This window comes from Copadichromis virginalis, linkage group LG14, assembly GCF_057382275.1.
Source record: "Copadichromis virginalis isolate Kocher_CV1m ecotype Utaka linkage group LG14, C_Virginalis_male_GT1.1, whole genome shotgun sequence".
Taxonomy (NCBI): domain Eukaryota; kingdom Metazoa; phylum Chordata; class Actinopteri; order Cichliformes; family Cichlidae; genus Copadichromis; species Copadichromis virginalis.
This window is the reverse complement of record NC_140631.1, coordinates 42,127,968-42,153,490: the sequence shown is the minus strand read 5'-3', so window position 1 is coordinate 42,153,490 and position 25,523 is coordinate 42,127,968. Positions and strand designations below refer to the sequence as shown.

The window sequence follows — 25,523 nt, the reverse complement described above, 5'->3', positions numbered from 1 at the left end:
ACGACACGTAAAGGTGGGATACGACACAATGATAGAAACAGAGGTAAGTCGTGATTTTTGGATGGTTCACACACGTTTCTTAAGGAGGGGAAACGGCTCTGTTGTTGCCACATCGGCAGTGGAAGGGATCACCTGACCAATAATATGGCTGCTGTGAGGTTACTGTACAGGTATTTCTTCTTACTTATTAGTATCTGTGTGTGATGTACCTAATAATAATGGATTGCATTTATATAGTGCTTTCCGGGGCCCTCAAAGCGATTTACATTCACACACTGGTGGAGGCAGCTACAGGTGTAGCCACAGCTGCCCTGGGGCAAACTGACAGAAGCTGCCATATCGCGCCATCGGCCCCTCTGGCCAACACCAGTAGGCGGCAGGTGAAGCGTCTTGCCCAAGGACACAACGACCGAGACTGTCCGAGCCGGGGCTCGAACCGGCAACCTTCCGGTTATAAGACGAACGCCCAACTCTTGAGCCACGATCACACCTACACAGTTTGCTGTGCGGATAGCCAGCATTAGTTGTCCTGATGCTCAATAATCCAGAAGACCCAATAAAGATGATGTAATGTTTTCAGTGGGAGAGTTCATCCTCAGAGTCCGCTGCGTTTCCCCAACCTAGCGATGGACACTTGCACCAAACTAGCGTGTGAATCATACATAGTTCTTGGAGCTTCCTCTCAGGAACGAGAGAAAGAACTTGATCTTAGCAACAACGATTTGCATGTTAACGATCATGAAACTGAGCTCACAGCTCATGTTAGTTTATAGTGTTAGTGAGTCTTAACTTCTATGTAGCTGTGCTGTTTCTGAGGCTGGGAAACCTGTAGTGAGCTGAGAATGAAGAACGCACCCTGGGGTAAAAGCTCTCATCTTCTCTTGCCATGAACATAATGTGGGCACGTGTCCCCCACCCTGTTCTGACTCTATTTAAAAGTAGAATGGGAGGCAGAGCCTTCAGTTTTCAGGCCCCTCTTCTGTGGAACCAGCTTCCAGTTTGGATTCAGGAGACAGACACTATCTCTACTTTCAAGATTAGGCTTCAAACTTTGGACATTAAAATGTGTCTTTTTATTTATTTTTGTATTCTTATGTCAGTCAGAGATGGTTTTAAAAGTTGGCAGACTTTTGATGGAAACCGAATCACTGAGAATTTATTGCCACAGTATTTTCTTTGTGTGGATGGAGGTTAGACAGGTTTCTGCTTCCACCCTCAGCAGAGGAGACTGGAACATCCATCCATCCATCTTCATCCGCTTTGTCCGGGGCCGGGTCGCGGGGGCAGCAGCCTAAGCAAAGAGGCCCAGACCTCCCTCTCCCCAGCCACCTCCTCCAGCTTATCCGGGGGAACACCAAGGCGTTCCCAGGCCAGCCGAGAGATATAATCTCTCCAGCGTGTCCTGGGTCTGCCCCGGGGCCTCCTCCCGGTGGGACATGCCTGGAACACCTCACCCAGGAGGCGCCCAGGGGGCATCCTTGTCAGATGCCCGAACCACCTCAGCTGGCTCCTTTCGAGACTGGAACAAATAGGATTATTTTAACGAAGAACATTAATACGACACATTCAGGAAATTATTTTTAAAAACTAATAAAGCACATCAATGTTTGCATTCTTACTTATTTATTGTACTTAAGTAGAATTTTTCTGGTATCTGTACTTTACTGGAGTATTGTTTTTACTCCTTTTACTTTTACTCCTTTTTAACACAAATATCTGAACTTTCTACTCCTCACATTTTAAAAACAGGCTCGTTACTTTAACACATTTGAGGGAAGTTATTATTTCACATCAACTGTGCACCTTCAAGCCTAAACAGTAACGCAGCAAAGGCAGTCCTAATGGGTCATAATTACCAACATTTAAGTCACGAAAAGAGATAAAAGAGGCAAAACTGTATGCATCATTTATAGCCAGGTTAAAATGGGCCACAAGGAGTGCAGGTGTCTGCAGGTTTAACGTCACAGCGAGGCGACAAAGGCTGTGCAAAATGGATGATCTGATCGTCATGTTGGTGTTGATCTGGGAACAACACCGACACGACGATATCAATGTGTCCTTCATTTCCCCGAATTTGAAGGATGGGTCGGGTGTGTCCTTCGTGGCCCACCATATCCAGAATTCATAGCGCGGCCCAGCCAAGTCCAGTTTCCAACGATATCAGCCACTACTTAGTTTTAATATTACTCTTATTACTCTTTCTGTGTCGCAAAATACATTTTTAAGGTAGTTTCAGGCGAGACAGTAGCTGTGTAAACTTCAAATATCTGCAGATTTATCAGGACATCACATGTTTGCAAAAGTGCTCCGATGTTTTCAGAGACGTCTGTTACCCACCAGCTCGATAGCTGACCAGGCGAGGACAGCGAACTCCCGGCACGTCGTTTTCAGACTTGTGAGTCACTCAGATAACTTAAAACTGTTATTGTTTGGCTTCTTTCAGTGTTTGATTTGTTCCTGAGTGAATCTGTTTGGCTGAGATTAAAGTTCTAGTTTTCACACAGCCGAATAAACGTCAAACAGACTGATTATCATAAGTGTGAGATGGTCGAGAGTTTACTCCGGTGTCCTGTTATATTTAGACAGCGGTGACGCAGATCAGAAGGTTAGACCGTCCAATTTCACAGACGCTCATCTCCGGCCTTCTCGGTCTTCTCGGCCCGGGTCCTCAGGAGGTTGCAGCCCACGCACTGAGACGCAGCTTGTGTGTGTGCAGTTCGTCTCACGGTGAGTTGCAGCTAAAGGTCCAGCTGCTGATTTAACAGGGAGAGGAATGGTAAAATGGTAAATGGCCTGTATTTGTATAGCGCTTTTCTAGTCCCTAAGGACCCCAAAGCGCTTTACACAACCAGCCATCAGGAAGGTGAACGTTAGCTTCGCTCGCTTCAAAGACATTAAGTCCTCTTGTTTTCAATCTGCACATGTCACATTATGTTTCTTCATGTTGTGAAAGCTGCTGCAGGCTAACTGTGATATTTAAAGGCTGCATGAAAGCCCTCTGCAGGTTCGCTTGCTGCACAGTGGCCTGGTTTCATGGTCACAGTTAGTTTACACCAAGTGTAGCAGAGACTCACTGACTGAACTCCACCTTCAGCCGTGTAGAAAGACAGCACGAACACGAGCATCACATCAGCTCATTGCAGGGTTCCTGCACCACTTTAACCAGAGCAGGCAACAGAACACTGCGATTTTTAAAAGTTCTCCCTTTGCTCTGTTCGTGTTCCAGATGACTGATCTGAGCCGAGCACGTTCGTTTAGAACTGAAAACGTTTGTTCTAATTGAACAAAAGTTCACTTAGATTTTATTTCTTGCTTTTATCTTTTTCAGAAGGACACGTCTGATATGTTGCTGCTTCTCTTTCTGCTGTTGCACTTCCACATCGCTGAGGAGCTGATGCCGACTACGTGCACGTCCTTCCACATCTATTTTCCCATCATGTTGCGATTTTGTCTGTAAGAGTCAGTTTCATTTTGATGGACCTTCGTCCTGTGCTCTGGCTCGTCACAGGAAGAGCCGACAAATCTGAGATCAATCTGTGATTCTGGGCTCCACACACATTTTCTCCTTCACCGTCTTCGTCTTCATCATCTTCTCTGGGGGATAATGAACAACGCATTATCAGCCGCCGGTTGCCGTGGCAACACATTAACAGCGAACAGCCATTGCTAAGGAGCCGCTGGCACGAACACACACACACGATGGAAAGCGATGACATCACGCTCCCCCCTGTGATGTTTTTGTTTCCACCCTGAGTCACTGTGTGAAGTCACAAACACAACGATTACACTTTAATTTGGAGCCGAGCGCTCACATCACGCCCTCAGCGTGAGCGGGAACGTTAACCGACTCGACCGCCGCCGCCAACGCCTCAGATTTAAGCTTTAAAATGAAATTTCATGAGTCGTCTTGTTGTTTTTGAGCAACATTAATAAGAGAAATCACTTATCTGCTGCGCTAATCTTTAGATATGAAAATGCATTAGAGGGCCGCTCACAGCCTCCTGCAGCCACACAAATATCAGACAAAACAAGTTCATTAATCAGTGCTGGGACGTCGGTCACATGTTTCTTTCATGCAGAAGAGACACAAAACCTCTCCGACACCCTGACACCATTTGTAAAGCAAAGACCCATCAGAGCACTTCGCTCTCGCTCTGCAGGCCTACTTGTTGTTCCTAGAGTATTTAAAAGTAGAATGGGAGGCAGAGCCTTCAGTTTTCAGGCCCCTCTTCTGTGGAACCAGCTTCCAGTTTGGATTCAGGAGACAGACACTATCTCTACTTTCAAGATCAAGCTTCAAACTTCAGACCGCTGGAGGACTTTTGACGGTCCAGTTCATCAGGACTGCACTGTTGTGGAAATGCAAAATAAACCAAGAGGCACAGACGTCTTTACAGGTCAAACAGCACGACTGCATGTTTCTGACAGACTGTAAGCCTCCAATATTTATAGAGTCGGGAGGACGAGTCAGGCGTACGCTGAATAACAACCCTCAGCTGAAAGATCAGGTCGTTTTCACCTTTTCTCAGCAAAATGGGAGGATTTAAAGGACTGTGGCGTTTGACAGTGATGCATGCTGTGCCAAGCAGAGTATTCTTCCACCAAACACATGTAAAAGAGCCCAAATCCTCCCATCTGTCGTGCTTTCAGAGCAGATGCATCGCAGCTGTTACGCCGTGCAGGTGTTTGGACCTGCAGTGCAAAGACTGGGGCTGTGTGTGTATCAGCTACTGTAGTTCAGTATTTTCTAATCTCACATCACGTTAGTTTTTATTGTTTGTATCGTCGAAACACCACCCGAGTGTTGTTGCTGAGCACGATGTCTCAATGCTCAGTCAGAATGAGGATGAGTTCACTGCACTCAGACGGCCTCCGCACATCTGCAGCGGCTCTGTGATAATGTCACGTCGACACCAAAACATCTGAGGAAGCAGCGTCTGCCTCTCTCACAGTTTGAGAAAGTCAGACATGTTTCTTTATTTTAAACGATCTATCTTCATGTTTAAAGACAGAGCGACGTCTAAAGATGCTGACAGGTTTTTGCAAAGTTCGCAGTGATGGCTGCAGCTCAGGAGGTGGAGCGGGTCCAGTCTGCATGCCAAAGTATCCTCGGGCAAGATACTGAATCTCTCTGATCCATCAGTGTGATGTTAAACAGAAAAAAGGTGAAGGAGTATTGCATATAGTGCATGTGGTGAGAAAGTGCATAAACAGGACGGCTCACAGGAGACTTCTAGAAAACATTTTTTATTAAACAGAATAAAGTTCACAAAATTCACCCAAAGAATCTGCTCTTTTTCTTAAACAGCATGAAAGTATAAACAGCTCTGCCTGAATATGAGAAAGCAGGGGAGCCTCTCTGAGCACAGCGCTGCACAGACAACATCAGCAGGACTATTATGGTATCATATATGATCACATATTTTAAAATATGAATAGTCATTATTATTATCAGTAGTATGACTCAGTAGTGATGTGAACAGCAGCCGTATTTACAGCAGCAGCACCAGCAGGAGGCGCAGCAGTAAGTTATATCTGGTTCATGCAGACGCGGCAGCGGCTGATCCGGTTCCCTGGAAGGGGTCCCGAGTCTCTCCAGAGCTGCGGTCGACTGCACACAGACAGAAATACAAACAGGAAGTAGTCAGTGTAATGATGTTTTTCTGTCAAAGCCCAGCCCTTTGGGGGCGGAGCTATCTCTGGCAATCAGCAGGACCATACTTAAGACCAGCACTGCCGTCAGTTCTTCACCAGATCGCCATGGTGATAACCAGGCCTCGTAACTTCTTGTTTCTTAACCTCATGTCCCACAGCATCTCGTCAAGTCACCACGTGACTCGTTCACAACTCCGCATTCTGGACACGGCGTCCATGGTCAACACTCCGCTTCATTCTGTAACTCGCTCTCCTGGATTTGAACGACTGACCTGTTTCTCCTGCCTGTCACAATCCTCTGGATTACTGGAACTCCACTCACTCACTCGCCACTTGGACGCCCACCCGGCTACCCCACCCTCCCTCCACAGGTTTATGTCTCCACCTAAAGCTACAGATCAATAACCAGGATCTTTCCACTACCGCTTCGCTCTTCTTCTGTTTTCAGCGTTTCCTCGTCAGAGATTCCCCCGCCACGTCTTCACGTCTCGCCATTGGTTATTCTGCATTTTCATTCAAACTTGGGAAATCTTATTACTGCTCTGTGTTGTGTCTGCACTTGGATCCTTCTGACCTTGAAAGTATGAACTGGCTGAAGAAATGGACCCAATTCAGACGGAAATCTCTAAGCAGGCAGTCGTGGTTCGGTCAACATGTCCTGACTTTTTAAGTAATCAGTGTAAAATTTCTATCCACAAACTGTAGTTTCTGTTCTGAAGGCACTCCCGGTCCTAGTCAGCCACGTGCACCTACCTATCCTTCTCCATCCACCGCCACCATAGGGGCTGCTCCGCCTTTTCCCCTGTCAAGCCCATTTTCCACAGTGCTGTCTCCTGGGTGAGTTGGGTTGGTGTGTGGATTTGTTACAGTGCTCGCTTGTTTTCGGCCGATGCTTTGAAACTCCTGTTTTGTTGGACAGCTGAGAGGAAACGCACCGGCATGGGCTGAAGCATACTTTTCCTTTCACCCTGGCCTCTTCCTGAAATTTGAACAAACAACCAGCTCTCCCACTGGTTCCTCTTCAACCTCCCATTCCTGCAACTGTTCTCAATAACCAAAGTTTAACCCTGATCACTCATCAAGTGGAGCCAGTCCACTTAGTTTTCTTTGGTAATCGCAGAGACTCTTTCATTCCACACTTCTGCTTCCCCCTGAGACCCCTCTGATCTTCAGCTATCCATGGCTAAAGAAGCACTTATAGACCGGCCCAGTGATGAGGTCGCAAGCTGGAGTCTGTTCAGTCTGATCAACTGCCCAAGATTGCCGCTACCGTCCAGCTCACACGAATTTCCCTCACCACCCGACTCACCATCTGTCCTCCATTCCCACTGAGTAACACAACCTTCAAGAAGTTTTCAAGATCAAGCCTCTCGCGTCGCTATGGTTGTGGTGACCTTCTCTCCAGAGCCCCGATACCCTCAAGCCACCTCTCCATTGCCTCCCTTTCCAGCTGAGGGTTACATTGGTGAGTTGTTAGCTGCCGGCATCATCCATCCCTCAAACCAAGTATGTTCTGGTTCCCTTTTCGTTCCCAAGAAAGACAAGACACTATGACCGTGCATTGATTAAAGAGCACTGAATGACATTCAAAAACTAGTAGCGATTACCTCCCATTAACCGTCCACAGGGACACTATTTTCATGAACTCTCTGGAATCCTCATCGCCTCATTTGTATCAGGGAGGCGGATGAATGGAAGCATTTAATATACCATCCGGACACTTTGCGTACTTGGTGATGCCTTTGGGCCTCACCAATGCTCCCGTGGTTTTCCAGAGCCTCATTAATGACATATTGAGGGATTTTTTTTAACATGTTTGTTGGGTGGAAAAGATCAGGATAATATCCTCAAGACACGTCAGATCCACGTTTGAAGTGTCCTACTGGTCTTCTAGAGAGCTGCCAATACATGAAAGCAGAAGAATTAGAGTTTCACTCTCCATCTGTCACCTTCCTGGGTTATAGCTCGGCAGGAGGTAAGGTGAAGACGTACAATCTGTCTGTCCCATGTCTCGAACGCATCTGCAATGTTTTCTCAGATTTGCCAACCTCTGACGCTAATTCATCAGAAACTACAGTCAGATAAACGGACCTCTTGCTCACCTTAGCTTCAACAAAACTCCTTTCACTCAGTCCCCTGAAGCCCAGACAGCCTTCATCACGTTAAAACAACTCTTCACCTCTGCACCTGTCCCGGTTACCTATATATCACCAAGCAGATGATTCAGGTGTCAGGGCCGTGCTCTCTCAGCGAACCGGGCTCCGAGGTAAGCTGCAGCCATGGGCCTTTTTCTCCTGTTGTCTAACTACCACGGAACCAAACTGTGATGCAGGAGATTGTGAGTTCCTTGCTGTCAAGTTAGGAACTGATGAAGCAGTCGATATCAGGGGAACTACCCAGCATGACTTCTTTCCCATTGTGATCTGATGTGTTCCTTAAATTCTGAGCCGTGTATATCCCAACAGGCTGTACACACATGAAGGTGTTGCGCAAATACGGTGTATACAAACACACAATATTTCAACTCTTAAAGAAAAATCATGTGGTCCTCAGCAGGTGGAGTTTTGGCAGTGGGCTAGTCTGGAGCATTGAGCTGTGTTAACATGGTGACACAAAGGAAAACAGCAGTGACCTTAGCAAAGGTGTGTCATACCTGAACATGTTGCTGGGGTTCAGAGCAGCCAGCCAATAGCTGTAGGAGTTGGTGTAGAAGTTGCAGGTTCCTCTTTCATGACACTCAATGAAGGGGAGCTTCCTGAAGTGTTCTAGACAGGACCCGGGCGAGGCCAGAGGCTGACCCGACCCCTCCGCCCCTGCTCCTGTTTCCTGGGGAATCAGTCACAACTGGGGTCAAAGGTCAGAGCAATGGTTCATCCACTGCAACGCTGGTTTGGTACTTTTGAGAACTGTTTTTATTTGCTTCTTGTACCTTAAAAAGCTGCAGATATGAAAACATGAGCTCACCATCACAAAGGAGTAACCCGTCCAGAGCGAGACCCAGTTGATGGGACAGGTGGGAATCATACTGGTCTGACTGTGGACGGCGATCACTGTGGAAGCTCTGGCCTCACACACAGAACACCTGCGACACGAGAAGCAGCGCCCCGTGAACACGTGTCGCCCGGTGCGTCACATGTTCACGAGTAGAGAAACATCGGTGTTGGTGAAGTGTGCGGCTGTGTTTTACCGGCTGATGTAGTTGCTCAGTGACTCGTTAGTGACGAAGGGCAGCCCTTCTGCCACCAGTTTATCTGTGGACAACCAGTAGGACAAGTCGTTGTGTGCGGCATACAGACAGTTCTGCCCAGGGCTGCAGATCAGGAAGGGCATGGTGGTAAAGCGCCTCAGACAACTACCTAACGTACCTGCAGAGAGAAGGACGTGTTATTTGATCCCTCTTGGGTCTCCAGTTGTGCTGCAGATTGAAAGTATTCAAACTCTGGATGAGGTCGGCACACCCATCAACTTTAACAGGTTTTTTCCCACAATGTTTCATATGAATGATAGAAAATGTAAGCAGGGTCTTGAATTACCCAGGTCTTGTCCGTGAGCTCGACTGTTGCCGTTGATGAACAGCAGCGAGTAACCCTCGTATATGAGTTTTGTTTCTTCAGGACATTTTGGGATGTCGGTTGTCTGGCTGTGTCGGGTGAACAGGAAGCTGATCTTTTCAGGTGATGCTGACATAGTACCCGGTGTACCCCGAGAACCTTTAAAGCCAACTGGACCTTGTGGGCCTGGACAACCTAAAACACAGAGGCAGTGAGCAGTCTCAGACCCACCACAGCAGTGATCTGCAGCACTTAGTGTAGATACATGGGCAGAGATGTTAGTGTGTTGTATGCGGTGGTAAAGCCACCAAACCTTAAATTAAAATTAGGATTCTGTCCCTCTGGGCACATATGAGTAAAGACTCCTTACAGACAGAGCAGACAGCAATCACAACACATTCACATGTACCTCACCACTCACTATGTAGGTCCTTCAGGTAGACTGAGAGAAATGTGCCATTACATCACTACGTTTATTTGTTTTGGGTTTGTTTTTTATCCGCTCACCTTCTATAAACGACAGCAACAAGACGCAACATTAATTAACTGTAGGGACCTCTGTTACTGCTGATTACAGCCACACCGCATCCATGTACGTCCTGTACCGGCAGTTTCAAGTTTCTGTTAACCTCGCCTGCTCCTGCCAGAGTCGTTTCCTCAGCAGGTATATCACTGCGTGAGGAAAGTCTATTTGAATCATGAACAGGTTGGAGGCACAGGTGTAGATTTTCCCCATTACATCACATTAACTTAGCCGGCTGATTTTCCGACTGTTCGGGAACATCTGCTGGGAACGCTAAGGGCAGCTAAGCTGTTTTGGCCAGCACAGACTTCCTGTTTGCGGCCAGTGTTGGTCAAGTTACTTGAAAAAAGTAATCAGTAACTAATTACTGATTACTTCCCCCAAAAAGTAATCCCGTTACTTTACTGATTACTTATTTTCAAAAGTAATTAATTACTTAGTTACTTAGTTACTTTTTAAAAACACGATCTTTCAGCCCAATTCTACTTTTTCTGCATAATCCATCATACAAAATGTAATCAAATGGAAAAGTCTCTTTTTAAAACTTGTTTTATTAGTTTTAATCTTTTAACTTTATGCATCAAGCAAACATTTAATTATCTGCAACATTCTCTGACTGGAAGAAATTAGTTTAACATTGAAACCTATTTTCTGCACATTCCAGCTCATAAAATAAAATATTTTTTGTGTTTACACTCAGTCTTTCAAATAGATGCAAGTAAAACACAGCAGAAAATAAATAAAGTCAAAGACTCAGCGGCCCTGTTGCTCTATTTTCACCTGTAAAGCAGGACTGGGGTAGGCGGAGGGTTACCCTGGTGCAGGTGTGCCGCGGTCAGTGGAAGAATCCGTGAGTTTCTCTGTGAGTTTCCCATTACGTCGTAGCTACTCGGTGCTTGTTGGAAGTTTAGGGGTTTTTTTCGCTGTAAAAAGAAGTTTTCTTCCCACGCACAGCGGACACTAATGTTTTTGTCACTTTTTATGGAATCAAACTCAAAGTAAGGTCAGTACTTCCACGCTTTAAACGCTGCACGCTCATACTCTCTCTGCACTGGATATATGATCCATTGTTGATCTGCACACAGCTGTTGTCACGATCGTCGCACTCGCTTACGTCACTGTCGTGAGACATTCTCGCAAAAAATCACGGTTTTAGTAACGCAGTAACGCAGCGTTCCTACGGGAAAGTAACGGTAATCTAATTACCGTTTTTGCAATAGTAATCCCTTACTTTACTCGTTACTTGAAAAAAGTAATCGGATTACAGTAACGCGTTACTGCCCATCGCTGTTTGCGGCTAATTCTGAATTTTGACAAAACGCTGTGGAAGGGTAGAGTGGGGTCATGTTAACCATCTACTACATCCACCAAGGTCTTGAAGTTCAAATGAACGATTTGCTCGTCTTATATGTGTGACTTGTAAAACATATACAATGAAGAACTGTGTGAAAGTTCACCGAGTGACACAAACCACAGCTGCGTAACAGGATCAGCGAGTGAAACAACACCACAGCGAGAGCAACAACATCAAGAAAGTCCATTCAGTGTAGAAAACATCAGGATTCTTTCCAGTTGAATTATTGCTGAAAAATGTTGTTTTATGCCACAAACTCTTCACACTCACATTCACTCTGCAGCATTTTGAGTATTTCTAGCATTAAACTTGTGTTCAGTGTTAATGTCGGACATTTCTTACCTCTTGTTCCGGGCACTCCTCCATCTCCCTTTTGTCCTTTTATCCCAGGGCCTCCAGTTTGTCCTTTTTTACCCGCGTTCCCACAGTGACCCTTCATACCTGCAGCCACAAACACAACATTGCTTCAGTTCACACTTTCACTGCTCGTACCTGAAGCTTGTGTCCTCTGGATCTCTCAGGACTCTCCAGGATCATGGAACACCCCCACAAGTTTCCCCCAGTTTTATTCCTTTGTTTTTAATTAAGCTAGTGTGACTGACCAGGCTGGGTTTGCAGGCACCAGAAGTTGCAGATCTCCTCCAACTTTTTCCACACTCACCTTTGGGGCCATGATTCCCAGGGGAACCTGGAAATCCTTTTTCCCCACAGGGCCCTGGCTCTCCAGGTGAGCCTTTGTCTCCGGGAAACAACAGTAACTGTCTGGTTGCATTTAGCCCCTTTGTTCCTGCAAGAAGTAACATTCAGTATTACATACAATACATGTGTCACCATGCAGGTGTGTGTTTCTGTGTGTTACCTTTTTGTCCAGGACAGCCCTGAGGTCCTGGTACGCCGCATCCACCCGGCGGGCCTTTGTTCCCATTCATCCCTCAAAACACAAACGAAGAGCAGCTCTATTAATCGCTTCACCTTCAGATATCAATATTAGATCTTTTAATAACATGAATATATAAGAGAGCATTAGCACACAGATAGATAAGGGACAGAGTTTTGGTACAATAAGGTGCGCTTTCTCTTCCCATCACAGCTTCTGTTGACCATTTAACCGAAGCAGACTTTGCTTGCATGAAATAAAAAGGCCTGTTTGCTGAACCTCTTGCTATGACTGTATGTTTCAATCTGAGAAATTAAAGAAATATCAGACGGACTAAACTATCACCGTATGCTGATGATGTCATTTTGTTTATTATAAGATACACAAATCACCTTTAGCTTAACTACATTTAATAAAACTAATGTGGACATATCTCAGGATGTGGGAAATCTCTGATGGACTGAACTTAGGAGGTAACTGGAAACCCCTTTAAAACCAGTGCCGTTGTACTGGGAATCCATCCTACCTGACAAACCATCCTACCCGTCGTGTCTGTGTATGCACACAACACGAAATTCAGTGGCAAACCATCCCACCTTTGTGAATAACAGCTACAAGCATACTTTAACGGGTAAAATGAAGTGGCAAACCGTCCTGGCTTTATGAATATGAGCTACAAGCATACTCTGATGAGCAACGTTAAGTGGCAAACCGTCATACCTACTGAAATTTGTGCTGCAATTACTCTGACAGAAGAAATGTGCATAAACTACTTACGGTAGGACGTTTTGCCAAAGTAGGATGGTTTGTCAGAACACTGTAACCTTCCAAACCCTTCAGTCATTGCATAGAAAGAACCTGACCTAAGTATTTCTGCAATACAGTTGATTGTTGAATTATTCTTGGTGTGGTTGAATATACCACAAGACAGATCCACACACAGCAGACATGAATACAGGATGTAACTGACGAGCCTATAAAAGTAGAGCAGTGATCTTTAAAGTACTTTTCAGTGCAATGAGGAAGAGTCCAGAGGGGAACAGTCAGCGGTGCAGGAGGTTCAATTCATTTTGCAAATGCATGATCCATACACGGAGGTTAAAGTGCATTTAACTTTCAGATTCTAGAATCATAAACTGAATTAACACGATGTTCAGCGCATATTTAAGAGTTGAATAACATCAGTGCCAGATTGGTGTCCATGCACCAACTCTTCTTCCTCATTCTGGTATGCAGATTTGTTGCTGTCAGAGATACGACCTACCACAGTGGTATCATCAGCAAACTGGTGCGCGAGTGTTGTGTGAATTTAAACAACCCACTTCCTACAGAAGGAACTGCAACTTTCTGTTCTTTCTACAGGAAGGGGTTTGTATCATATCTAATAGACTCCAGTTTGTGCATGTAAATGGAGAGTCCTCTTCACACACTGAGGTTAGTTATGGAGTTCCACAGGGTTCAGTGCTAGGACCAATTCTGTTTACATTATACATGCTTCCCTTAGGCAGCATCATTAGAAGACATAGCATACAAAAGAATAGAGTTTATTTTGAACATGTAAATATAAGAAGAAGAAAAAGCAGAAAAACTTTGTTAAAGTGAAGATGTCAGGTTGTCAGGAGTATCTCATATCCACAGTGTTTTCTGACAATGTTGCATTTTATTCTGTTGTATTGTGTACACCATCTTATTCTTATTATCTTATCCTGTTCCAGTGTTTTCTTAATTTTTGCTGCTGTAACTTTGCAGTGGCCACTTTCTGCTGTGACACAACAAATTTCCCAAGTGTGGGACTAATAAAGGTTATCTTATCCTACCTGATCTCATCTTATGCTGCCAAGCTGTTCTTGCCCAGATGATAACTGTGGACACTGACTGAAAGTAGACGGAAGGCTAAACATCCAAAAATGAAAAAGTCTAAACAGTTACTTTAATGTGGTGAAAGGGCAGCTGTAAAACCTACAGCTGTGGTTAATGTCACATTCATTCTGGGATATATGTGGAATTATATTTACGTCTTAATAAAAGCATGAGCTAAAAAATAATCAGAGCAAATCATTTATCATAAAAGAAGTTTCGAGATAACTTCTCTGTGCGCACAGCTGCTACGCGTTGAGCATTTACATGCGAGGAATTTAATTGCACCCATGAAATGAAATTATTTGCTAAAATTATTTTTTACTTGCACATTTGTTATGACATAAATATAATTCCATAGATATATGCACACTCTGAGGACATGAAATGAAACAGCATTGTGAAGCTGCAAACAGCAAACGTGGAGTGATTATTATTTCAGTCCTTACCAACAGGTCCTCTGACACCTACATCGCCCTTCCTGCCTCTGGGTCCTTGTGAGCCTGGTGGGCCACATGCACCCTGTAAAACCACAAAAGCAGCTGATGGTTTTTAATACTGTCATATTAACACTCCTTACTCTGTTTGATATAGACAAGTTGAATTTGAATTCTTTGTAGTGCAGTGCTAGAAAACCCCACATGGGGGCAGTCTCTGCTTGGTAACAGTCAGCCTCAGCGAGCTGTTAAAGATGGGGTGGACTGAGAACACTTCAAACTGCGTTTCCATTTGTCGTGGGCGTGTCCCTGACTTCTGATTTGTTGATTAAATGTAAATTTAGGGTAATAAACTATTCAAAAAACAAGCATGTGGTATGCTAGCTAGCTAACTCCTCATTTATAACAGGCATTAGCATGGGTCCCCCTGAAGAAAGGGCTATACTAAAAACATCTGACCTATGACCATGAAGCGCTGCATAATAAGATTGTATGTTATTACCAGTGTTGGTCAAGTTACTTGAAAAAAGTAATCAGTAACTAATTACTGATTACTCCCCCAAAAGAGTAATCCCGTTACTTTACTGATTACTTATTTTCAAAAGTAATTAATTACTTAGTTACTTAGTTACTTTTTAAAAACACGATTTACAACCTGAAGAGGTGATAAAGTGATAGATCTTTCAGCCCAATTCTACTTTTTCTACATAATCCATCATACAAAATGTAATCAAATGGAAAAGTCTCTTTTTTAACTTGTTTTATCAGTTTTAATCTTTTAACTTTATGCATCAAGCAAAACATTTAATTATATGCAACATTCTCTGACTTGAATAAATTAGTTTAACATTTAAACCTATTTTCTACACATTCCAGCACATAAAATAAAATTTTATATATATATATATAATTTTTATATATTATATTATATTATAATAAAATATTTTTTGTGTTTTCACTCACTCTTTCAAACAGATGCAAGTAAAACACAGCAGAAAATAAATAAAGTCAAAGACTCAGCGGTCCTTTTGCTCTATTTTCACCTGTAAAGCAGGAGCAGGGTAGGCGGAGGGTTACCCTGGTGCAGGTGTGCTGCGGTCAGTTGAAGAATCCGCGCGAGTGTCTCTGTGAGTTTCCCATCACGTCGTAGCTTGCTCAGAAGTTTAGGGGTTTTTTTCGCTGTAAAAAGAAGTTTTCTTCCCACGCACGATGGACGCTAATGTTTTTGTCACTTTTTATGGAATCAAACTCAAAGTAAGGTCAGTACTTCCACACTTTAAACGCTGCACGCTCATACTCTCTCCCGCACTCGATATATTATCCATTGTTGATCTGCACACAGCTGCTGTCACCAACGTCGCACTTGCTTACGTCACTGTCATGAGACATTCTCGCAAAAAAAATCACGGTTTTAGTAACGCAGTAACGCAGCGTTCCTACGGGAAAGTAACGGTAATCTAATTACCGATTTTGCAATAGTAATCCCTTACTTTACTCGTTACTTGAAAAAAGTAATCAGATTACAGTAACGCGTTACAAGTAACGCGTTACTGCCCATCTCTGGTTATTACTAGGGCTGCAACGATACACAAAATTCACGGTTCGTTTCGATACTTTGGTGTCACGGTTCGATATTTTTTCGATACAAAAAAAATGTTCATGCCTTTTTAATTTGTCATTTATTAAAATTATAAATATATATTTTAACTCAAAAGTACAGTTTTTAAATTTAATGTTGCTGAAACAACAAAGTAATAAAAAAATAATCTATCTGATGGAGGAATCCCTCATCTTTGGAAAAGAGAGTTTATTACAGAGAAATGGCTCTTTCAAAATAAAAGCTCTACTATACGCTTCTTCTGGGCTATATTCTCAGCAGCATATTAAACATATCAGGTCCTCATAAGGAGAATCCTGTGCTAACGGCTGTCTAAATGACTCGGGTAAAGTTTGTAGCATGCGTGCTTGTTGTTTTTGTCTGCTTCCACTTGTCTTTGCACTAGGATGCTGTCGGAGTAAATGTGCAGTCATATTCGTTGTGTTCCCACTAGTGCTGTCAGCGTTAATCTGAAATGACGTTAACGCCACAACACGGCAAATCTCCGTTAACGAGCTACCGCGGATCGCCCCGTGCGTGGGGCTAGACGGCGTCAACACGTTAACAAGCTAACTGCGCTAACACACTAGTTCCCACCCATGTAATTGAGCATTGCGTGACACATCCGGCATAACACCACCTTTGGTCTTCATGTGACATACTGTCGTCACATGAAGACCAAAATAGTTCCAAAGGCCAGATCTGAATGAGGGTGGGGGAGGTTCAGTTTGCCATGTTGCAATGAGCTTAGCTTCTGTCTTGCTAGCTTGCGCTGCGCTCAGTGGATCTGTGCTCGACAGTGCAGCCTAGGCGGAGTAGTCGAACGCAGATTCACTGAGCTCTCAACAAAGACAGCATCGTCAGAAGAAAAGTTGATAAAATAAATTTAAAATTTTGTATTGTCCGAATCGCGTACCGAACCGAAAGCACTGTATCGAACTGTTCAATATCGATACGAGTATTGTTGCACCCCTAGTTATTACCTGTACCCACATGATTGGAACAGAACTGGCTGAAACCTTTGGCCTGGCTATAAGCTTTAAAAACAGCTTTAACACAGATGTTAAACTGTATTCATGCAGCATGTGATTTTGTGAAACTTTACGACGTCATGGTGATGCCAGAGGACATTACATTGAAAAAATTTTAAAAATGTGTCGTACAGCTCTCTCTGTGCACTTTCATATATCACTTGATATGGTTTCTTGAATGTTTTTAAGGTCAATTTGGATCTTGAGTGCTAAAAATGAATGTCAAGGTTAAATGCTGAGTGAACCCAGGTACTCGTGTTTGTGGTGATTATAACGTTTTTACTGATTCTCACAGTTTGTATCACCTGATTTTAGCCCAAATGAAAGCAGCTCGAGCTCCCTTTGGTATCTAGCATCACACAGATTTGGACACTAGACTGCTGACAAACAGATTCTGAACGAACTGCTTCCCGCAATGTTTCTGTGTACTGACCAGCTGGCCTTTTGGACCACTGTCTCCATTGGAACCAGGTTTTCCTGCGATACCTGGTGTTCCTTTACATCCCTTATCCCCTTTGAAACCAGGACCTGGAGGACCAGGAGGGCCCTTACAGCCAGGTGGACCTACAAAAGGACAGAAGATGTTGTTTACACCAAGTTTAGTAATCTGGGAAGTGCAGACATCCTGAAAGTCCTCTGCAAATCTAGCACTTCTGAGTATGTTTGTCTCTCCACACTGTGGGAAACTATAGCTGCATCTAATTAGTCGCACTTGAAGAAAATGCAACTCTCAAACACAGAAAAAAATGCTAAATCCCCCACAGTAGCCTCTAAATCATTTCCCTGACGAGACTTCTAATGTGTCTCATCACCTTTTGGTCCTCGACATCCAGCCGGTCCTATTCCACCCTTGCCTCCTGGAAAGCAGACTCCTTCCGTACCAGGAAGACCGGGAGGGCCAGGTGGTCCAGGAGGTCCGGGGCAGCCTGGATTTCCTGTTGGACCAAATGGCCCAGGAGGTCCAAGGGGACCGGGAGGACCCTTCTCCCCGGTACACCCTGAAGAGACCAGAGGAGACAGCACCGTGTTTTTCTTCTTCTTTAGCTCTGACTGAACACTAAACACAGGATTTGATGACAGGACTCACCAGGTGGACCTTTCTCTCCATCTCGTCCCGGAGGTCCAGGCTCAGATGCTGGGAAAAGAAACAGGTTAGGAAGTAACACCGAAACTGATGCGTTTGATTCTGTGAGAATTAAAGGTATGACTGTTTACTATCTCTGAGGTCTGGTCTAGAGCTGGGCGATATGAGATTTTTTCATATCACGATATGTTTTTTTCATTTCAGGCGATAACGATATCTATCACGATATAAGCCAAATAACTATATTTGTAAGATTTAAATGTGCCGTTGCTCACAAGTAAAATGTGAAATAATCAGCAGCTTGTTTTTATTTAAATATTTATTTCCCATAATAAGTTCAACAGGGTAGATGTACTTAAGGAACATGAGACTTTTTCAGATAAATAAAGGCAAATATTGCAAACTACACAAAAGGCAGCCACTAAAGCGTTTAAGTTTCAAAATAGAACAAATGAAACAGACTAAATTGTCAATTCCACTTAGAAACAAAATATTAATTCTAAAAATAAATCTTAGTTTGTTTTACAGAAGAACAGACAAAACTGACTAACTTTTGTCAATATCAAATAAACTGAGAACTAAAAGGAAATTCTCAACCTCTCCTTGTTGTATAGCTGAGCTTTTCAAACAGTTTTAACAGTTACTTTAGTCTGACAAAAGCCGAATGACGAATTAGCGCTTCCAGTCAGAGACTGAGGCTACGTCCACACGTACACGGGTATTTTTGAAAACGGAGATTTTCCGTTTTCGTTTTAAAAATAATCCCGTCCACACATAAAGGCAGAAATGAAGGAAAACGCTGCTATGAACATGCCAAAGCAGCAGGTGGCGCTAGATTCCTAACCGTGCAGAAATGTTGGCCAATCAGAAGTCTAGAAGCCTCGGTGGGAAAAAGTAAACAAAGCTGGGGCATAGAAGCAGAACCGAGTCGTATGTGTGGAGGGACAGTAACTGTGTGTATATGTAAGCATTTAAACACTGCAGAGAGTAGAATTAACAGTAACAGTATTGTAGAAATTCATTTCACTGAAACAATAACGTGGCGCACAGTGTGACGCATGCACCAGTTTATTGTATTTCCAGACTTGCTTTCGGCACAATTTACAGTGCACGCTACTCTGTTTTTTGTCAGACTTGAAATAGCCGAAATACCTTCACACTACGGAACTTCTATGGCTCTTCCGTTCGACAATCTCTCCGGCGTTGGAACCATCATCTGTTTTCTCTTCGGTCACGCTCGGTTGATTTTTCTAGTCGGCACACTCATTTCCTCCATTACGGCTCCATTACCCGCTGGCTGCTTCCCAAACAAACACACATGCGGCTTGGCACTAGTGCTGTACGTAACAAGTCACGCGACGTGACGCTGCGGCTGTGATTGGTTCGGCTCTGCGCTACTTAATTTGGATTGGCTGACCTTTTTTTTTTTTTTTTTTTTTGAGGACAAGAGCGGCGAGGTCTATCGCGATAGCTTAATTTCTCTATCGAGTAAAAGTTATATCGCGATACATATCGTTATCGTTCTATCGCCCAGCTCTAGTCTGGTCCCTGGATTCTGGTCTCTGAGTTTTGGGGGTTTTGTTAAAAGTTCATTCCAGGGCCGGTTCTAGACGGGCATATATGAGGGGGCAGATAGAAATGTAAAGGGGGCAAATGGTGGCAACAGAGGAAGGAAAGTGGTGGGGGTGGTTGTGGGGTGCTCTAGGTCATCGGTCCAACCTTTTCTGCACCACGGACAGTTTAATGTCAGACAGTATTTTCACGGACCGGCCTTTAAGGTGTCGCAGATAAACACAACAAAATAAAACGACGAGACAAAAACTGCTGTTTTGTAAAAATACTAATAAACGTGAATTCACTGTGTAACTGTGTAACTTTATTAGCAGCGTCCTCCTGAAATGCGCCAACAACACTAAGAGTAACGTCCTCCTGTCTGCCCTTTAATGCTCTCTGGTTGCTATGGTAATGCATAAATATTTCTTTCAAAATAAGACGCACAACTACAACACGGGAAAAGAACCAGGGAAACCAAGTTAACGATAAAAACCATAAATTTCACACCAAAGCCTCAACTCTTGCGGGCCCGTACCAAACGACTCACGGGCCGTACCGTTCCATGTCCCGCGGGTTGGGCACGCTGCTCTGGATAACTGTTTTTGTCATGTATGCACTTTGTCAGGTCTCCACCCTAAAATCTGACCAACGTAGCTCTTAGTGTCACTGAGGCACGCAAACCCGCCTGACCATGTTAAGGTTTCAATCTGTCAGGGGGCAAACTGAAAAATAAAACAACCATAATTGAAATAAAATCTTCCTCATCAGATTATAAAGACTAAAACATGACATTTACCTTAATTGGATGGCCTATATCAAATATAACAACTGCCAGTATTAACAAAACTATAAAGGGTTGGAATAGTAATAAAGAAATTATTCACCATCTATTTTCCTACAATTCTCAAATTAATTTGTAGAAATTTTTTATTCTTGTTTTTTGATGGGTTTTCTAGTAATGAGTGTGTTTTACTATCCTGTGTTTTGGTTCATCATTTCTATTCATTCCTGTGGATTTGGTTCCTTCTGGGTTTGCTGCTCTCTCATTTGTCTCTGTCTTTGTCCTCTTGTGTTCTCATTGGATAACAGTCTTCTTCCATGTTTATTTTCTTTGTGTTGCTTTCTGTTCATGGTTTCGCTCATGTTTTGCATTCTTTGCTTCAGTGAAAGTGCCGTTTTCTTGAATAACCTGCTGTGCATTTGGGTCTGGCGCCTGTGTGGAGGTGGCAGGGTAAAATTTCCCCTACCTCCCATCGCTCCTTTCTCTCCAGGAGGTCCAGGTATCCCATCCTGTCCCTGATTTCCTCTTGGACCAGATGGGCCAGAAACTCCAGGTGGCCCAGTGTTACCTAAATATGAAGACATAATTCGTGCACAGTGGTCTGTTCTTCGGCTTAAGGCAATAAAAACAGACAGCAAAGTGTATATTGGAACACTGCTGATGTACCTTTGAGGCCAGGGGGACCTGGATAGCCAGGTTTTCCTTTAGGACCATCACAACCTTTTTCACCAGTGGACCCAGGAGGACCTGAAACAAACAGTCAGGGTTTGATGTAGCTTTTAGTAATGTATGCATGTATACATGCATACATACATGCATGCATGCATTTTTAATAGTGTTCTAAAAGACATACATACATACATGCATGGATACATGCATACATACATGTATACGCATTTTTAATAAAGTGTTCTAAAAGACATACATACATGCATGCATACATGCATACATACATGCATGCATGCATGTATGTATGCATGTATGTATGTCTTTTAGAACACTTTTTTTAAAAAGTGACTCAAGAATTTCTATGTGGATCTCTCCATCTCTCCATCCATGAATCACACCTTTGCTACCAGGTAGTCCAGTGGGTCCTATAGGGCCACAGGGGCCACTGACTCCTGGGGGACCGAACAATCCATTGTTTCCTGGTGGTCCCTTACTACCTGGAGGTCCTGGAAATCCTGGACTTCCCTGAAAGGACAGATCATTCACTCTGGCAAGTATTATCCCAATGATAAATACATAAATATGTCAGCTTTGTAGGGGTGGGTTTTTTTTAAACGCTTATAATTTGCTTTTTGTATGGATTTTCCTAAAGAGAATCAGCCAATCAATTCTGTAAAATACTGGATATGAAAACACTGATTGTTTTTTAGCCGCTCATTGTCTCCTCTGTGTGTGTACAGTTTCTAGGCCGCTGAGGTGAAACACAAACAAAACCAAAGTTTATTTTTTATGTTAGTCTTCAGGATTCAAGAGTAAATGACCTGCTTATGTGCTTAACATACAGGCTAACTTGTACATGTTGGAATACCTTAATGACAGAAACAGACTATTAAAAACTTTCACATTAATGATGAAAAGCATAAATTACCACTCTCAGCTGGTTTTGGAGTAATGCCCCAGATTTGTTTTTGAGTTCTATAATTAACGTCTAATTATGGGTCACGTCTCTAAAAACTATGACCACAATCAGCGTCAAGGGGCAGCCCTGGCATGGCCCGACCCCCACCAGCACTGGGACCGACCGGCTCGTAGCAATGGGTCAGACACGCTGCGATCCTGAAGCAGCGAGCCTAATGAAGCAGTGGCGCGACCAACCTCGTCAGACCTGAACTCTTCCATGGCATAATTTTAATTTCTGTTTGATATTTGGGCTGATTGGGACCTGATGAACGTAAAAACAAAGAATCACCAGATTTTTTTTCCCTAATTTTCCTAAACTTTCTGAGAAAAATTAGCTCCACATCTGAGGACATTTCAAATTTTGATAGAACAGTGGCAGCATAACGTCCTGGTAAGTGGACATCGAGCTCATGCAGAGAAACATGTTTGTTGTGGTCTAATGTTGTGTAATGTCCACATATGTGGACCCGGGTCCCAGGAGGTTAAGGAAGAAATGCAGTGCATGAATAATAAGATGTGTATGATCGTTTCAGTTGAAGACGCCCACTGCAGCGAACCCTGCACTTACCTGGGATAAGAACAACTGCCATCATAAACGGCTTTATGAGGAAAATATATAATACTATAACCAATATCATATGAACTTCAAATTATATGTACCTTATCTCCTGGATATCCTTTAGATCCTGGTCCAGGTGGACTAGGTTCTCCTTTACACCCTTTAGGTCCATCGTATCCTTGACTTCCAACTGCACCGGGAGGACCACAGCGTCCAGCACAACCTTTCTGACCCTTCAAACCTGGAGAGAGAATATCATGTTTTCCTCTCCTTTCCTAATTAAAACTGAGAAACACTGCAACAGAAAAATAGATGGTTTATGTTTCTTCACTCAGGCAGGGGGACGTTACCCGGTGCCCCTATTTTTCCTTTGTCACCACGGGGTCCACAGCTACCAGGAGGACCTTTGCTTCCATCTCTACCAGGGTCACCAGGAAGTCCTGATAAACACACACAGTTGTTGTTGATAGTCATGCAGAATCAGAAGAATCTTTCTTTGGTGTCTGACACGGCTTCACATTTCAAGACTGCATGACAGGGAGCGACAACATGCCAGCATGAGTGTCATGTTAAAAACCATTTTTGGAACACAGAGTGAGGTGCATATCCTTCACGGGCTCCCACACAGTGTTGGAAGAGAAGATTTAGGCTTAGTGGTTCCAGCAGTCAGTGTTAAAGCTGGTGATGATTGACTGGATGCTCATTTTGGGCAACTCGAGATCACCTTGTTAGGGTCGGGGTTAACCCTAACCTAACCCCTCTCTCTTTCAGATACAAAGGAATTACAGAGAGAATACACTTTGTTTGCAACGCTCACAAACTTCCTAACATGACAGTTCACCTTGAGGCCCACAGTTCCCAGTTCGACCCTTGGTTCCATCTTGGCCTCGTGGCCCGGAGAAGCCCTTGTCTCCTTTATCACCAGTGAGGCCTCTGAGCCCTGACAGTAAGAAAGGAAGAAGGCAGGTCAGTGTAATGAAGGCACATCATCTGACAAATTAAAGAAATCATATACAGCAAATGTGTTAATCAGTGAGCTGTAGCAGTACTCGTGTTAGTGTTTGCAGGTTAGTGTTGTAAACTCAGCTAACCACTCAGAGATCGTAACACCATAAATAACATTTCAACACTAAAGAGTGATGCTCAGTAGAACAGAACAGATTACCTGCTAAACCTTTCTCTCCAGGCTCTCCAAAGATCTCAATGTTTGTCTGAAGTCCTTTTGGTCCAGTTTCTCCTTGGTCCCCCCGAGGCCCCGGAGCCCCCTGAGAGCCACAGAACCCATTTGCACCCGTCTGGCCTGAGAGGCAGAGCAACAGAGAAGGGTCAGACAGACAGACTTTTGGTGAAAATAACCGACTCGCCGGTGGCTAAATGAAACCTGTTGGTCCTGGTCGTCCAGGCTCTCCTGGTTTCCCGTCATCCCCTGGAATCCCAGGTGGTCCCGGAGGACCAACGTCCCCTCTGATCCCTAAAAAACAAACATATGTTGATATTGTTATTCAATATTGTTTCATTTGCCCAAACATCTATCTTTACACTATTGTTTCATTTATATTAACAATCAAAAACTTTACTACCAGTCTAAACATGCACAAGGTTCATGGGTTAGAGTTTTTTTACCAATGGGACATACTCAAATAAAGACGCTATGAAAACTGAACTGTGAGGCTAAAACGATTCGTTGTAAAGGGAACATCGTCTGCTTTCTGAATCTAACCCTACCCTTCAGCGGGTCACCAGCACTCTGGTATAGGTGGAGATCAAAAATGTAGTTTTAGTCCATCTTTAAACTACTTTTTCCCATCAAACTTTTCACTGACAAAAGACACTAAACTAAACTTGAAACATGCACCATGAATCTGTCAGAAAGTTTGAACTCACCCAGAAACACTCATATCACAGATAGAACCGAGCAACACAGGTTATGCCTCCTCACCTGGGCTTCCTGGCTCCCCATCACTACCTCTCTGACCTTGTGGTCCCATCGCTCCTATAGGTCCTGGTTTTCCAGCATCCCCTTTGGACCCAGATGGCCCCTGAATCCCCAACACTCCTGTGCCAGGCCGCCCAGCATCTCCCTTCAAACCTTTTGGGCCTCGGCACCCTAAAGGACAGGACAGTATCAGAGCAAATCTGTTTCTGTTTGGTGACGTCAACTCTACCCAGACTAGCTGTCAGATGTGATACCTGGAAATCCAGTGAAGCCCGTCGGTCCTGGCTCTCCATCAGGTCCAGGAGGTCCAGGTATACAGATTCCAATAGCACCAATGGGACCAGCTGCACCACACAGACCTCTGTGACCTGAGAAATACTTCACCTCAGTTTAGGTGTAAATGAACTGACTGTATTTCTTTTTTGGAGGTTACCCTACAGCATAATAACTGGCTCTGGACATTCATTTGAGTATTTTCCCATTTCTTAGAGAACCACAGAGAATCATCTACGGACAGTTCCTCTTGATCTTGCTGTGAAACATAATTTGTTGCTAACCAGTTCGAGTTGGATCACTTCATGGGTTAACTACCTTTGGATCCTGGCAGACCAGCTTGTCCTGGTGGTCCTGGCTCTCCATTTATTCCTTGAGGTCCAGGGTCACCTGGAGGTCCTACAGAGCCATCTTCTCCCTGAAGTCCTGACTGACCGCTTGAGCCTGGAAAACCAAAACCCTTTTCCCCCTGAGACCACAGAGAGCAGCAGGACAGGAAACCAGTAAATGACATTTCTAACCAGTTGGCAAACAAACAATGATTCATATAATCTTCTGATCTTCTTCTGATATATTCACCTTATAAAGAAGTTATTTAATCAGCTCTTAATAAGCGTGAGCTGAATTAGTCTGAACGCCCAACAAACCAACACGCGACAGATAATAGTTCATTACAAACGTCAGAAAACCAGCTTCCTGACACGATGACAGCAGTACTGTTGCTTATTCAAATCACTGGTCTCTGTTCAGAGTCTCCACGCTGACGCCGTCTTCCTTGCTAAACCGTAGCATCAGTTCTGGTGTTGTTACTTCTCCACGGCTGTG

At 43.8% G+C, this 25,523-nt stretch overlaps 1 protein-coding gene across 1 annotated transcript in view; it reads right to left on the bottom strand.

Annotated features, from left to right (window-relative positions):
• Positions 1–5,231: 5,231 nt before the first annotated feature.
• Positions 5,232–25,523, bottom strand: part of LOC146694723 (uncharacterized) — a 58,346-nt gene continuing 38,054 nt past the window's right edge. The window contains exons 31-53 of the mRNA XM_085431014.1: positions 25,017–25,167; positions 24,680–24,793; positions 24,429–24,596; positions 23,871–23,960; positions 23,655–23,789; positions 23,331–23,429; positions 22,840–22,929; positions 22,591–22,730; positions 21,369–21,495; positions 20,968–21,048; positions 20,768–20,869; positions 17,970–18,017; positions 17,695–17,880; positions 17,316–17,446; positions 14,267–14,339; positions 11,943–12,014; positions 11,745–11,870; positions 11,426–11,524; positions 9,189–9,401; positions 8,843–9,020; positions 8,620–8,737; positions 8,309–8,481; positions 5,232–5,611 (exon numbers count right to left, since the gene is read on the bottom strand). Of these exons, the coding sequence (XP_085287140.1) occupies positions 5,530–5,611; positions 8,309–8,481; positions 8,620–8,737; positions 8,843–9,020; positions 9,189–9,401; positions 11,426–11,524; positions 11,745–11,870; positions 11,943–12,014; positions 14,267–14,339; positions 17,316–17,446; positions 17,695–17,880; positions 17,970–18,017; positions 20,768–20,869; positions 20,968–21,048; positions 21,369–21,495; positions 22,591–22,730; positions 22,840–22,929; positions 23,331–23,429; positions 23,655–23,789; positions 23,871–23,960; positions 24,429–24,596; positions 24,680–24,793; positions 25,017–25,167 (2,796 nt within the window). The 3' untranslated portion in view covers positions 5,232–5,529. The remainder of the gene's footprint in view (positions 5,612–8,308; positions 8,482–8,619; positions 8,738–8,842; positions 9,021–9,188; positions 9,402–11,425; positions 11,525–11,744; positions 11,871–11,942; positions 12,015–14,266; positions 14,340–17,315; positions 17,447–17,694; positions 17,881–17,969; positions 18,018–20,767; positions 20,870–20,967; positions 21,049–21,368; positions 21,496–22,590; positions 22,731–22,839; positions 22,930–23,330; positions 23,430–23,654; positions 23,790–23,870; positions 23,961–24,428; positions 24,597–24,679; positions 24,794–25,016; positions 25,168–25,523) is intronic.